Source organism: Pinus tabuliformis, chromosome 8 (assembly GCF_031772625.1).
Source record: "Pinus tabuliformis cultivar Carrire ecotype Pingquan chromosome 8, CPIR1, whole genome shotgun sequence".
In the NCBI taxonomy this organism is placed as follows: Eukaryota; Viridiplantae; Streptophyta; class Pinopsida; order Pinales; family Pinaceae; genus Pinus; species Pinus tabuliformis.
The window spans coordinates 1,219,127,728-1,219,143,113 of record NC_142294.1 but is presented as its reverse complement, the minus strand read 5'-3'; the positions used below and the strand labels follow the sequence as shown (position 1 = coordinate 1,219,143,113).

General features: G+C 39.2%; 1 protein-coding gene across 1 annotated transcript; it reads left to right on the top strand.

The window, feature by feature from the left end:
• Positions 1-13,937: 13,937 nt before the first annotated feature.
• On the top strand, positions 13,938-14,957 carry LOC149239783 (transcription termination factor MTEF1, chloroplastic-like). The gene has a single exon (XM_089369969.1). It carries the CDS (start codon positions 13,938-13,940, stop codon positions 14,955-14,957), a length of 1,020 nt encoding a protein of 339 aa, XP_089226095.1.
• Positions 14,958-15,386: the final 429 nt, after the last annotated feature.

Below are 15,386 nucleotides of genomic sequence, written 5' to 3'. Positions count from 1 at the left end.
GGTCTCCTGACAGTGTTTTTTCGATACTTTCCTTGACTTGTAAAGCATTTCACCCATCACTCCCTATTATGCCTTCATGCTTTAGGGGGCATCTATTATATAGTAATTTGTCACACTCCCAATCTCATATCCTAAGTGTTGCACCTTATGTTGTCAATGTCGCAAGTGTCGCAAAGTGATGAAAGCTGTCAAGTGTACTCATCATGAAAGCACATACAAAAACATACTTGAAGAATATAAGAAAAACTACCCTGAGTCAATTCTGGAGAAGTTTGACTAAAACCCTAAATTTCAGGATCAATTCTCTTTGCTCCACTTCCAGCCCGTGTTGATGGTAGGTTTTCCCAAAATGGAGGAGAAACTTCATGTGCTAGAAACTTCGAGAAACAACAAGCTAGATGTTGTTGGTTGCAGATATGGTTGAGCTCTCCCATTTGGAGCTCTTGATCCTACCTTTAAGGGCCTTCCCCTTTAGATGTGGACCTTCCTCCTTCTTTTGTGGATCCCTAACTCCCTCTCCCTTCCTATAAATCTAGTCTCTTCCATCCCCAAATGGTTGGTCATTGATTGCCTGTATTCCTATGCTGAGATTATGCTCAAATGTTGCCCATCTAACTAGGAGAGAGAGTGCTTAAGAGTCTTGGCTTGGACTTGGACATCCACCAAAAGGAGGTCTCCAACATGAAGGCAATGGTTGTATGCTTCCATTTTTATTTATTAATATATACATCTGATGTTCACTTTGCATAAATGTCAAAATATTTATGCATTTAACTTAATACTCCTTGATCTATTGAGTAGTTTATGTTTGATATATACTATGTATGCTCTTGTATCTTGTATTGTCTTTTGATCTCTCTTGTAGGTACTCCGATGTAAGGAACGAGAAAAGAGCGAGCCTGGAAGCTAAGAGATCAAAGTCATCATCAAAGGATTGAGCGATTAGCATCAAAGCGAGGTAGGTCTCTCTCTCTCTCTGCATTTTTAAACATAAGCTAGGAAATTCTGCATTAGTTTGTTCAGTTTGTTGCTAGACCCACTCATTGGGCTAGATATATCGCCTCTATCTGCAGAGGGGATTTATCTTCACAACACTTGGTGCTTGGTCACTGGTTCGAATCCCTTGGGATGTCATTGGCCCTCACACCAAAATTTTAGCCTGTCACTTGGAGGCCACGTGGCAGCCTCACATTAGCCCACGTGGCCTCCCACCATTGGTCCTTCAAAAACACAGTCAACCCACCAAATATAATAAAATAAAATTCTGAGCCAATCAAATTCGAATATTTTTTTACCAATCTGAAGTGCCCAAGTGGCAACCTGCCACTGGCCCAAAAATGTACGGTCAACCTGTCAATTTGCAATTTTTTTTACCTATTTGGGAATTCAATCAAAACACGATATCGGGAGCATACGATATCGGTTTTCAACGATTCAAGATGTGTTGGATTCAGATCGCGGAGATCCATGCATTGGTATAGGTTTTGAGAATTTCTGAACACTTTGAATTTTGAGCACTAAACTGATCCCTTGGATCACTCCTCCCCACTAAAAGCTTTTGGACCTCTAAAAGCTCATTTTCAATCAACAAACAGATGAGGGTATAATTACATCACCCTTCCAATTTCAACCCATTTGGATTTGTTTGTTTTTGTCGCTTTGAGCTCCTTATGAAAGTATTTCACTTTTGAAGTCTTTGTCATTTTGTCAAAGATAATATCTTGCTGCAATTTTTCAAGATATTCAGAAAAGAAAACTGCCCTTGAAGGAATTTGAACATTCCCTCCCCAATCTTCAATCAAAGAAGACTTATTCAATTTCAAGTTCACTTCACCTTGAACACTGTAGTCATAATGATAATAATGCTTAGCATGTCTAGCCTCACACTTGGCTTGACTCTTTATGAAATGTGATCGCCATCGCCATGCACCATCTCTCTTCGAGGCCAAAACATTATGAAACCCACAAGAAGATATTTTAGAACCAATGTCCTCTTTGTTAAATATATTTTGCATCTGATTTTTGACCCTTGCATTCTTTAACATTGGCATCTTGTTCATACCAATGTTCAACAATGATGCATTCTGTTGCAATTGCACTTCATATTATTTTCCTCCTTTAGGAGGTAACATGTTAGACTCTTGAAACATCTTATCACATGGATTAGCAACCTCCATGAAATTAGATTTCAAACTTGATTCATATCCTTGAGAGGCTTTATATTCCTCAACATCTTTGTGCTTGAACATTAACAATGCAAAATTATGACTAGCAATAACAAGCATCTTCATTTGTCCAGCATTCGTAAGAGATAAACTCATTTTCTTGCTATGTGCTCTAACAATGTACTCAATCCCATTTTTGAACAAATGATATTTATTCTCATGGTGATGAAAAATGGCTCTCTTATCATATAGATATGGGTTTCCCAAAACAATACCACATATATCAAGCAGAACTACATCAAGTTCTACCTCATCAAGGAAGTTTACAGTGATGAAAAATCTAAGTATGCATTCCCTTGTCACTTGCAATTTTTCATTCTCACATACCCAACCTAAAGGATAAGGTTTAAGATGAGGAATGGTTTCTAAATTCAATTTCTTGACAATATCTTCTGAAATGATGTTTTCTTGTGATCCACTATCAAACAATGTATCTATCTTAGCATGTTTTGAAATATCTCTAATGTGGAAAAGCTCTAGTATTCTTGTTTTTTCATATTGAGTTTCATTAAGGCTATTTGAAGAACTAGTACTTTCAATGTCCATACTTTTCAATCCCATGGTTGTGATCTTTGTTTCATCCCCAGAATTAGAACCTAAATATTGTTGTATAGTTGCATCAACCTTTTCTTTCTCCTTGTTGTTAAACTTTTTGGGTCTCATCTCAGGATGAAGTTTCCAGCAATGGTCTTCATCATGGCCCTCTACGGAACAATGTTTACATGTGGGTTTTTCTCCCTCCTTCTTGATGGCTGCATTCTTCTTCCCTTTACCTTTGAACTTCCCCTTTCCTTTGTCTCCAGACTCAAATGAGTTCTCACTTGTTTCATCCAAAACATTCTTCCCTCTTGCTTCTAGATGTGTTGCCTGTACACAAACTTCATCTAAATTTGTAGGGTTAAACATGAGAATAGTGTGTCTCAAGTAGCTATGTAAACTTCCAATGTATTTGAGTAAAGTGCCTTGAGAGGATAAATATAAACCCAAAATCAATGCTCTCCTTCTAAAATCTTGGGTATAACTTTGCACACTTTGACCTTCTAATTTCCTAAATTTTTTCCAATCCATCATAGCTTTCTGCATGTATGCTAGAGGATAAAGTTGTCCTTTTAATGCAACGACAAAATCATTCCAAGAGGATAAAACCTTACCATGTTTCTTCATGTCCTCTTGAGTTTTGGATTCTCACCAAATAAGTGTTGCACCTTCCAATCTAAGAGAAGCAAGCTGAATTTGGTCTCATCATCCTTGATTCTTTGTATCCTGCAATACACTTCAATCTCACGAACCCAATTATCCAATTTCTAAGCATTTACCTCCCCATTGCACATAGGCAATTCAAACTTTATATCAAGTTTAAACAAAGGAGTTTTACGATGACCCTTTGGAGAATTTGGAGGTGTTTCTGAAAGGGTATGAAGGTGAAGGTGCTGGTTTGTCACCATTCTGTCCATTCCCTTTTGGAGGCTTGTCTCCTTTTCCTCCATATCCTTTTGGAGGTTTTGAGATCTCTCCATACAACCTTGAATTCATCTCTTCATAAAGAACCTTTACCATTTCATACATCTCAAAGAAAGCTTTTCTGAAAGTTTTTTCATCTTCAAACATCCCTTAAGGACCTTCTTCATGTGCCATGACTATTGAAGCTTCAGGTGTGTTTTTTCTCCTTGAAACAATTTGAGATCTTGGCTCCACAATTTCTCCTTCTCCTCTTTTAAGCTTCAACCTTGTAGGCATCAGAAAAACACTTGCAAAAAAAATCAAACCTTCACAATAACCTGATGCTCTGATACCAAAATGACTTGTTTATGAAACTTCAAGGTGATATACAAATTGCAAGTGAATTTTTTTATGTATTTTGGGTAATGTATCAAGTTACAAAACACATAAACAAATGATTTTTAAACTTAGTTAACTGCCAAAACAGAGACAAAATACCATAACAGAAATACATAACAACAAACATGATAAAGGAGTTCATCCCTATCCTAGGCTACATCTCCTGGTCTAACTTCCAATGCATGGCCTCTTTCATTAAGTGCTCAAGTTTGTGCTTACATGGCTTTACAATGCTCAGAATTCAAACTGATGTGTCCAATGGATCCAACTATCAAAAACCCCCATCTGGGTTCTTTCTGCACCTCATTTGGCCAAAAACTGAGAAAATTATGCTTCTTCCAAGTTTTTCCCAATTTCCACAGCTAACCATCCTCCAGTTCAACCCAAACCTGGCTTGAGGGCCCCAAACCTGGAATCGACGCACAAACCTGACCTTTTTTGGACAGTTAAATGTTGATTTAGGGTATCATCGGATGTGTTATAGCCACGAAAATTGATGGAGAGGCTAAAGCATATGAGATCTCCAGTACCCACAAATGGTTTAGGCAGATTCTAAACAGTTTGGGAGATATTAAAATAATTAATATTTTTAATGGAGTCCCTAAGTCTAAACTTAGGGAAAATAAAATATTAATGTGAATTAATATAAAACTGTGTTAGAAGGGTCCAAAATTCATGGATCAATCCAGAGTTAATCTTAGCCATTGATTAGGGACTTAATCTCGGCCGTTGAATTGTCAATGAGAAAAGTATAAGAGGAGGCTTGAGGGTCACTTGGAGAACACACCGAGTTGATCAAGAATTCGATTTTCTGGGATGGGGCTTGTTGAGGAAATCGAAGGAGTGATCAGAGTTGTAGCTGAGGGGTAGTGAATATAGAAGCAGAGAGGCAGAGAGGGTACCAGGAGCATTAGCGCAAAATCCAAGAGAGAGGGACGCAGAGCCAGCTAGAGGCCATGCAGAGCTAGTGAGGACCCACGCAGAGGCAGCCAGGAGTTGCACAGTGCCAAAAAGAGCTAGCGTGAGTGACACAGAGGCTCTAGAGGCTGACACAATGCCTCTAGAGGCTGACACAGGGCGAGTTAGGGTGACGCTGGGCCAGAGAGGCTGACGTAGTCCCTAGAGGTAGATGCTAGAGAATTTATGGGGCAGATTGGAGCTGAGAGTTGTGGGATTGTTCATCCGAGGTTTTAGCCAGAATATATGTCTCCGACTGAGAGGTACTTCTACCGAGATCATTCTCTGTTGGGTGAGCCTGTTTGGCACCCAGATTGTATTCTGAAACTGCTTAATAATAAAACCCTCAAATAGCTACATCAGTTTTCCCGCATTGGGTTTTTCCGAGGACATTGGTCCAAAAACAACGGTGTCACTTGTGTGCTTGTTTTTCCTTCATTTTATGATCTGTAATGTGTTGAGCATGTACTTGTATTTATTTTCAGTATTTACATTGTAAATAACTTGTTAATTAAACATAACAAGTAGGTAGAAATAAATCAGAAAGTACATGAAGGATTTCGAACAATTAGACAGAAATTCCAACATGGTATCAGAGCGTGGTTGCAGATCATAGGAAAATTGAGGGCATCAGCCGAGCAGAGCAGCAACAACAGAGATAGTTGTCCCGAGTGACAGAAGTTGTTCCTAGCAGAAAATCAGCAAGGAAGGGGTGACACAGTGCTTGCGTCATCAAGTTTGATCCGGGAGAAGGATCAATGCAGTGGCAGAAAAGAGCAGACCTGACCTACGTAATGCCCGGTCATATTTCTCAGTCAGGAAGGATTGACGCCCGTGGCCATGAGGTACGGATTTTGCTGGTGCTGGGATTATGCAGAGTCTAGAGGCTCTAACCTTCAGTTTGTTGGGGCATAGGAGGTTGTGGATAAGTTGCTCAGTGAAGTTGGTGGGGTACTGTGGTCAGAACAGTAACTTACAGGGCAAGACCAAGGAGGAGGGAGTTTCTACTGAGGATTTCTAGCCAATAAATCCAGATCAGTGGTGCAGCTGCACTAACAATTGGAGTGGGGGAATCTTGACATTGGCAGAGGGGTTTCTAGGAGGGAAATCGAGACTCAGAGGAAGTCACATCGAGAACTTCCAGAAGGGAAGTAGAGAGTCTCGAAAGAGTCGAAAGAGGAGCAGCAAAATGGTAGTGAATAGGGTAAGAGACCAAGATAGACTGGATGGAGCCTCAAACTTCGTAATCTGAAAGGCTAGAATCTTATCCGTTATAGACAGGAATCATCTCAAACACTTCGCCTTGAAGACGAGAGCGATCCCAGTTGACCCGATTGAGAACAACAAGTACGAGGAGGCAATGGCGAGGGCCAAGAGCATCATCCTTGATGGGGTCAAGGACCATGTAGTACCACATATTGCCGAAAAGGAAACTACAAATGCGATGTGGGAGGCCCTGTCGAAATTGTATCAGTATACTTCCGTGCAGAGGAAGATGCTACTAGAAAATCAGCTGCGGTCATACCAGATGCAGAAGGGAGAAAAAATTGACACCTTCCTCGGTTGATTGAAGGAGATTCGGGATCAATTGACTTCCATAGGGGCCACGCCGGATCATGAATTGATGGTATGGACAGCCCTGAACACAGTCTCAGAATATTGGGAGGTGTTTGTCCAGAGCATACTGGGTAGGTCGACCCTTCTAGATTGGGAGGAACTATGGGCTTCTCTTCGCCAAGAAGAGATCAGAAGGCTGACCAAGGTAGGAAGTAGTGAAAAGGGGGTCAGAATCAAGAAGGAGGAAGAGGAGGATGATGCCCTAGCATATGAGGGAAAGCAGGAGAAACGGAGGAAGAAGGACCTCTCCAAGGTAAAATGCTTCCACTGTGGGGAACTGGGTCACTACGCAAGCCAGTGTCCGAGGAAGAAGAGCAAGGGAGAGGCTTCTGAGACCAAGGCTGTGCCAACAAGGGCAGAGAAGGAAGTGGAGACTGATGATGACTGTGCCATGAGTGCTCACACGCCACTTGAGAGGAAGTGGGGAGACATCGAGCTGTAGTCAGACGGACCACAAGCGATGAGAGGAAGGATCCTCGAGGTACCCAACCTCTTAGATTATACCTTGCTATGGGAGCCTCGAAGAAGAGTAGCAGTATTGGCGGATGTTAGTAGAGACGGATGTAGATGGAGCAACAGAGGGAGCTACAGTGTAGGATTTCCAGGACAACATGACGTAGTAATGCGAGATGCATGGAGTTGTTGCAGCAGCATAGAGGTCAGAGAAGGGGCACTTGTCAGTGACAAAGGGAGTTTTTAGCATCATGGGTGTCTCTATCCTGACGGAGATGTCAGAGTTTGGGAGATCAGTTACTTACTTCTTAGTAACTGAGTTGTAGTGCAACAGTTAGCAGTGGCAGTGCTATGGGCAACACGATGCAGCATGATGAGAGGGGCTGCCGTACAGATGTAGCGGTGGCAGTGGCAGGGCCATGGGTAGTAGTACATGATGCAACAATACAGAGGATGTTGGGTAGCAGGCCTAGCACCAACACCGGGACCGATGTCAGATAATCAAGGTGATGCTCAGTGAAGAGTATTACTATAGCACAATGCTTGCTAAGAGGGAATGTTGATTTGGGGTAGCATCGGATGTGATCTAGCCATGAAAATTGGTGGAGAGGCTAAAGCACATGAGATATCCAATACCTAGAAATGGTTTGGGTAGATTCTAAGCAATTTGGGAGATATTAAGATAATTAATATTTTTAATGGAGTCCCTAAGTCTAAACTTAGGGAAAATAAAATATTAATGTGAATTAATATAAAACTATGTTAGAAGGGTCCAAAATTCATGGATCAAGCCAGAGTTAATCTTAGCCATTGATTAAGGAGTTAATATTGGTCGTTGAATTGTCAACAAGAAAAGTATAAGAGGAGGCTTGAGGGTCACTTGGAGAACACACCGAGTTGATCAAGAATTCGATTTTCTGGGGAGGGGCTTGTTGATGAAATCGAAGGAGTGATCAGAGTTGCAACTGAGGGGCAGTGAATACAAAAGAAGAGAGGCTGAGAGGGTACCAGGAGCATCAACGCAGAATCCGGGAGGGAGGGATGCAAAGCCAGCTAGAGGCCACGCAGAGCTAGTCAGGACCCACATAGAGGCAACCAAGAGTTGCGCAGTGCCGGAGATAGCCAACGTGAGTGACGCAGAGGCTCTAGAGGCTGACACATTGCCTCCAGGGCTGACACAGGGTGAGTTAGGGCGACCCTGGGCCAGAGAGGCTGACATAGTCCCTAGAGGCAGACGCTGGAGAATTTGTGGGGCAGATTGGAGATGAGATTTGTGGGATTGTTCATCCAGGGTTTTAGCCAGAATATCTGTCTTCGACTGAGAGGTACTACTTCTGAGATCATTCTCTATTGGGTGAGCCGGTTTGGCACCCAGATTGTATTCCGAAACTGCTTAATAATAAAACTCTTAAATAGCTGCAATGGTTTTCCCGCATTGGGTTTTTTCGGGAACATTGGTCCAAAAACAACGGTGTGACTTGTGTGCTTGTTTTTCCTTCAGTTGATGATCTGTAATGTGTTGAGCATGTACTTGTATTTATTTTCAGTATTTACATGGTAAATAACTTGTTAATTAAACAGAACAAGTAGGTAGAAATAAATCAGAAAGTACATGAAGGATTTATAACAGTTAGACTTAGAAATTCCAACATTAAACTATCCATTAACCCCCATTTTTAGAAAAATGTGGTCGCATGGGGGCCACGTGCCCAGGGGCTGGGGATAACTATCTTCCCTTGTCGGCCAGGCCCCCAACACCTAATGCTTGGTCATGTTATGGTGCATAAGACCGTGTCAAGTACTGAAAAATTCGCACTCCAAAAGTCAAAGACTGAGGTCATATTATGGGTCATAGGCCTTGGGGATGGCTCCTCACTGCAAACGCTTAGGGGTTGGCCCCCTCCACTCCCACTTGTGGTTATGTGAAGGGTCTTGTGACCCGGAGCTGGTCCCCATCCATTCTCCACCTGCGGTTGCATTTTGGGTTACAAATGATGGGGCTGGGGATAAGCCCTGACCCATGGTCCCACCCCTTCGTTTTGAGGGCACGAGGACTAGGGCTAGGGCTTAGCCCTGACCCTTAACTTCGATTTGAAATGCGCTCCAATTTAATTAGAAGTCAAAACCTCATATGGTTAAGAAACAATGTAATGGCACATTAGTAGATGGTTGTTGTTGCTTGGTGCTTGGTCGCTGGTTCGAATCCTATGGGGTGCTCTCAACCCTCGCACCAAAATTTTAGCTTGTCACCTGGAGGCCACGTGGTAGCCTCACATTGGCCCACGTGGCCTACCACCATTGGTCTTTACAAAACACAATCAACCCACCAAATATAATAAAATAAAATTCTTAGCCAATCAAATTTGAATATTTTTTGACTAATCTGGAGTGGCCAAGTGGCAGCCTGCCACTGGCCCAAAAATTTACAATCAACCTGTCAATATGTAATTTTTTTTTACTTGTTTGGGAATTTGATCAGAACACGATATCAGGAGCATATGATCTCGGTTTTGAACGATTCATGTTGCGTTGGATTCAAATCATTGAGATCTATGCACTTGTATTGGTTTCGGGCATTTTTGAACACATTGAATTTTGAGCACTAAATTGATCCCTTGGATCAAAAAGCATACATTTTAGCTAGATTATTGGAGGCTTTCCCAACATTCCAAGAGTAGTCTAATTCAATTTGTCCATTAGGGCCAAAAAGTACCCCTCTCCCCATGCCTACACCCCCAATTTTTTCTTGGAGGCCCCATCAAAGCATAAGATATAAGAGTTCTAAGAGCAAATCCAGGTTTGAAATTTCTACTTCATAAAACATAGTTTCCATATTTATTTTTGGCCTATAGGAGGGATGGTTGTTTGTTGTAAGTTAAAATGATACAACCATTGATCTTCGTACTTATCTAGAAGTTGTAGTTGATAATTTTTTAAATTTCCAATTTTCATATTTTTGTTAATAAGGCCTTTGCTCTTTCATCTACCACTTTCGGTAGTGACATATAATCTTGAAAAACTACTACGTTTCTTGCCAACCAACTCTTTCAGTAGGAAAATTTAAGGAAAGCCATACATATTATTTAGAGGATATGTTTTCCTTGGAATGATTCTCTGTAGAGCTTGTTCCATGACTCAAACAACCAAAATTTTGTTTCTGGCCACTTGAGTTAATGGAACAATCCTTGTATAACCTTCTTAGAGACCTTCTTAGTGAATTTGCATTCAAGAAATAAATGCTTAATTATTTCATTATCATCTTGACAGGCAAGGCATCTCGAAGGTCCTTGTATCCATCACTTACTAAGATTTTCTACAGTTAGATTTTTTTATGTCTTAATGTCCTGCAAAAAATGTTTATATTGGGAAGATTGTCAGGGCTCCAATTCTTTCTCCATGTGTTAGAATTGGATTGAGGAATATGCATTTGGGGTTCATATATTGATTTAACTAAATATGCAAATTTTTTTCCATCCTCTTTTGTCAAAACCATAAATTGACATAAGGCACGTTGCTAGCAAGATCCATTTTGAATTCCAAGGATAAATTATTTATATGTGAGGGAATAAAGAACAAGTTCCAGCGGCACCATTGACCTCTATGATATCATATAGAGATGTCATAGAGAGAGGGCCATCTAACTTGATTGAGCCAATATTTAAAAGGGAGGAGGGTTGACTTAGATTCCCATGGGGGATTCCCCATTATACTATATTTCCAAATGTTGATTTTCTTGCCAATGTCTGGGATGCAAGTGAGTTTTCCTCGAAGCACCGAAATAGTGGTTGTCATTGATTTCCATATCCGGGAGCCATCTCTAGTAGTTATAGCTTGATTCAAACATCTTCTCTTGTCTCCTGATAAATATTTTTGTTGTATTACTTACTTCCACCAATTATAGTCATTAAATATCATCCTCCATAATAATCTCCCTCCTAGAGCCAATATCATTAATGAGGGATCTTTCACCTATGTCACCATGATTCATATGAGCTTTCATTGTTGGCCAATTGACAATATGATATCATCTAGTATTTCTTACCTCCCCTTGCCATAAAAAAATTATTAGCTTTTAGCTATGACATTGTTCATACCTAATGGAGCAACTGTTGAAAATTGAAATATAGGAAGAGTAGACAAGACAACCTTAAGGAGGATCAACCTCCTTGCTAAATTTAACCATTTAGCTCCCCAGTAGTAAAGTTTGATTTAGTTTTGTCCAAGATCAATTGTTTGAATAGAGGGAGAGGTTTGAGGCTAATAAGGATGCCTAGATACCTGAAGGATGACCATTCTTCTTGGATAGGGATTTGGAGAATACTTTGAATAACTACTTTTCTTTAAGAGTTGACATTCCAAGTGAGAAGGAGACTTTTCCTCTTATTTATCAATCCACTCGACACCTAGACAAATTGATCAAGGATTGCATTAAACCCTATCACTATAATGGTCGAAGCTCCTCCTAATAAGAACGTGCCATCTATGTATTAAGTGTAATCTACCTCCTTAACACCTCTTAAAATAATTATTCCTAGAAGATTACCTATTCTTCTTTCATGCTCAAGCTTCCTACTTAGAGAATTGGCCAACATAACATAAAGTAAAGAAGAGAAGGAACATTTATGATAGAGGCCATGAAAGGATTTGAAAAAAATCGTTGATCTACCATTGGCCAAGGGTGAACTCCAAGGGGAGCTTATACATGTTGTAACCTAAGCTATAAAGTCAAGACTGAATCCATAATTTCGGAGGACATCAAATAGGAAGTTATGCCTCCCTGATCAAAGGTGTTTGCCTTGTCCAACTTTATAATCATTCCCTTCTCCCCTCTTAGTTTGCTTGAATGTATTGCTTCTTGGGTCAATATAACATTATTAATAATTTATTTATTTTGAATAAATCCACCTTTGTTTTATGAAATCAACTTGGGGAGGAGGGGTTTAGTTATATTTGAAATGATTTTTGTCATGATCTTGTACAAGACGTTGCAGAGTGAAATGGGTTGAAATCCGTTAAAGGAGGAAGGATTGACTTCCTTTGGAATTAGGGTTACGAAGTCTGAGTCAATCCCACCTCCAATTTTCAAGAATTTGTGAAATAAGAAACCATTCTTACTAAACTTAATTGTTGTCCAACATGCTTATAAATATGTGTAGAGAAGTCATCTAGGCCTAGAGCTTTATTAGGATCAAATGCATTTAAAGCATCCCAAACTTCATCTCCTATAATTGCATTATTATTATTAGGCATTGATTGTTATTTAATTTGGTAGATCTGTTTGTTCAAGCCTTGATGTAGCATTATTTATTTATGAGAGAGCCATTGGCTTGTTTTTCAATTTGGAATTGGTTTTTATATATATCTTTATCTTTAAGTATAATTTGTTACAAAATAAATCAAAGAAAAAAGCTATATAGATTAGATAGTGTATTAAAGGGAAATCCATTTAAAAACAACCATATTTCTATGGTTCTTTCTTATCGCTTGTCAGACAATATTAGCAACAAACAAAATCACTAATAACATCGCTAATTCACTTCTCTAGCAACAAACAAAGTCACAAATCAACATTATTAATTTACTTCTCAAAAACTTTGTTCAACTTTTATTTCATTCTTTTTAGAAGAATAATGACCAACGTGGTAACCTAGAATATAGAATAAATGTGTATGCCGAATATCTAAGTGGGCAATGCATATTCTCTAACTTCTTATTAGATCATCACATTTCTGTCTATTAAAAAAAAACCATAGTTACCATGATGACTCTTATGAAAGAATGCCTTTTCCTTGTTTTATCAAACGTGTGGTTAATGAAGTTCCATAAGAATTTTTAATTTAAAGATACAACAATGAATGGAAATTGCCTAGTAAAAAGTACTTTGCATTTCGATCATCCTCACCAAGGTGCTTTCTCCTCCCTTTACCAATTTGATTGTGAATGAGTCTTTAAAGTTTTTAAAAAATTGCATTACAAGTGAATAATCCAAAACAAGAGGCAATGTAGAGTCAATGCACATGTGGTAGCATTTTATGCAGTAGTATGTAAAACATTTGTCCTGCTAAAATGGTTGCAATAGTTTGCACAACAAAGAATAACTAGAAAAACAATGGAATAATGATTATTTTAATTTAAAATTGAGAAAAAAAACATAATATATATTTAATAAAAATTTTAATTTAAAAATATTAATATAGTTATTAAAGTATAAAATAATTTAAGCGTGGAGTATTGTTTTTGTTTGGCTAAGAGTTTGTTTTCCTTAGACGCAAGGAAATAGGTTAACGACCCAAGGCCTAGACCCATCTTGCAAAAGTGAAAATCTGCCCTTTTATAAGCCAGTAGCGTGATTTTCCTTGATTAATAGTGATGAATCAACCGAAATGTGATTATCTTCACTATTAATTTGACCACTAAATTATAATAGTTTTTCCACTTATAAAAAAACAAAATATAAAACAATTTAAAAAATTAATTAGAACAACCATTTTCGAAATAAAATCTATTTATACACCAAAAACAACCACCTCAATCAAAATTCTCAAACATAAAACTCAATTTTCATTAAACAATTCATTTTCCCTTCAATTTTCATTAAACAATTCATTTTCCCTGCCCAACTACAGTACCGAAATAACTTTCATATATATATATATATATTTAATATAAATATAATTAGAATCCTAGAATCTGATTTCCTTAAAATTTAGATTCAACGTCTATACTAGCTAGCTTTCAGTTTAACCGCACAGCGTTCCATAGCCTGGCCTTTTTAGGCACTGTGTTTCTAAGATCCTTCTCAGCTATTCTAGACAAATCCCTAATTTCATCTCTTATGCAACAGCCATGTTCCCCAGGTACTTTGCTTCATCCCTCGGATCTCCTCTTCATCGCCTGGCGGCGGCCGTTGCTGCAACACTACCCCCACCATTTCCACGGATTGTTTTGTTAAAACTATCCCTGTTATCTACATTTACTGCTGGGGTTAATGGCCGGACCACAGCCTACCCAGAAGCGGAGAGCACGGGCCCCATGTCATATTTCTTACTAAACGAATGTGGGCTTTGCCAGTCTGAGCTCTCAACAGTCCTCAAATCAAGGCCTGCCGTGGGCCGTACAAGGTCCGCTCATACTGCCCGACAAGCGGTTCAGTTCCTGAGAGATTCAGGGATGACAGAAGACCAGGTAAAAAAAATGATTACCAGAAGCCCAGGTATTCTTGCTCTCAACGCTGATCGGCAGCTGAAACCCAAGCTTCAGTTAATGAAAACGTTATGTTTCACTCTAAATGCCATTCCCGGTAGATTGCTTGCTAGCAGTATAGAAAAAACTTTGTATCCCAACATCCATTATCTTCAAAAGCTGTTGGGATCAGAGGCTGAAGTCTCCAAGGCTGTGAAACAGGCACCTCAGATTCTGTCTAATCTTAATGGGCATGAATATATGGAAAAGAAATTGAAGCATTTGGCAAGTTTTGGCTTGTCGGGAGATGAGGTCAAGGAGGTTGTTCGGAAGAGACCAGGCATACTAATAATTTCTATGGATAAGGTGCAGAAATACATGGACTTTTTCGTTCATACTGCGGGGTTTCCGGCAAAAGTTCTTTTGACGAAACCTGTGCTCCTGACTTTCAGTTTGGAGTGTAGAATCAAGCCTCGTTACAGGGTGTTGAAATCTATAAGCGCAATGCAACCTTTAAACCATTTTCCTAGTCTTAGTGCTGCGCTTTGTTTAAGTGAGCGAAAGTTTCTCGAAAAGTATGTGAAATCCAGTCCCGATGCCACAAAATTGCTTGAAATTTATAGTGGCAAGTCTGTTGATCTTGACAATGATCTGTTTGAAAGACTAGAAATTCAAGGATTCTGATTCGGTGATTGCATTCCCTTGCTCTTGTATATTGAAAGAGAAGGGATCCTGAGTCCGTTATGACCCTGTGTGATCCCTTTAGCCCACATGTGCATTTAGTAGATATAGAAGATAATGATGTTGAGCAGGGTCTTGCTTTGGCTAGTTTACTTTCACATCACAATCATCAAGCATTATGGAAGCATTATTGAAGGATGTTCAGTTGGAACAAAATCTTCAAGAAATGATCTCTTGCAATGCACCAGGTAATACTTTCTTTAAAGATTCAAAAAAAATAAAAAACTCTCTGCCAGAGAATTTAATGTTTGCTAGTAATATCCTTTTAATTGTGGCAAATAGAGATGTGAAATTTTTGCTGTTTAAATAATGGCTAACTTGGAAAACTAAATACCCAAATCCCATAGGCAAATATAAGTGACTTTTTAATAA

Coding starts and splice junctions, on each gene's coding strand:
- LOC149239783 (XM_089369969.1), top strand. CDS start 13,938: ATGTTCCCCAGGTACTTTGCTTCATCCCTCGGATCTCCTCTTCATCGC.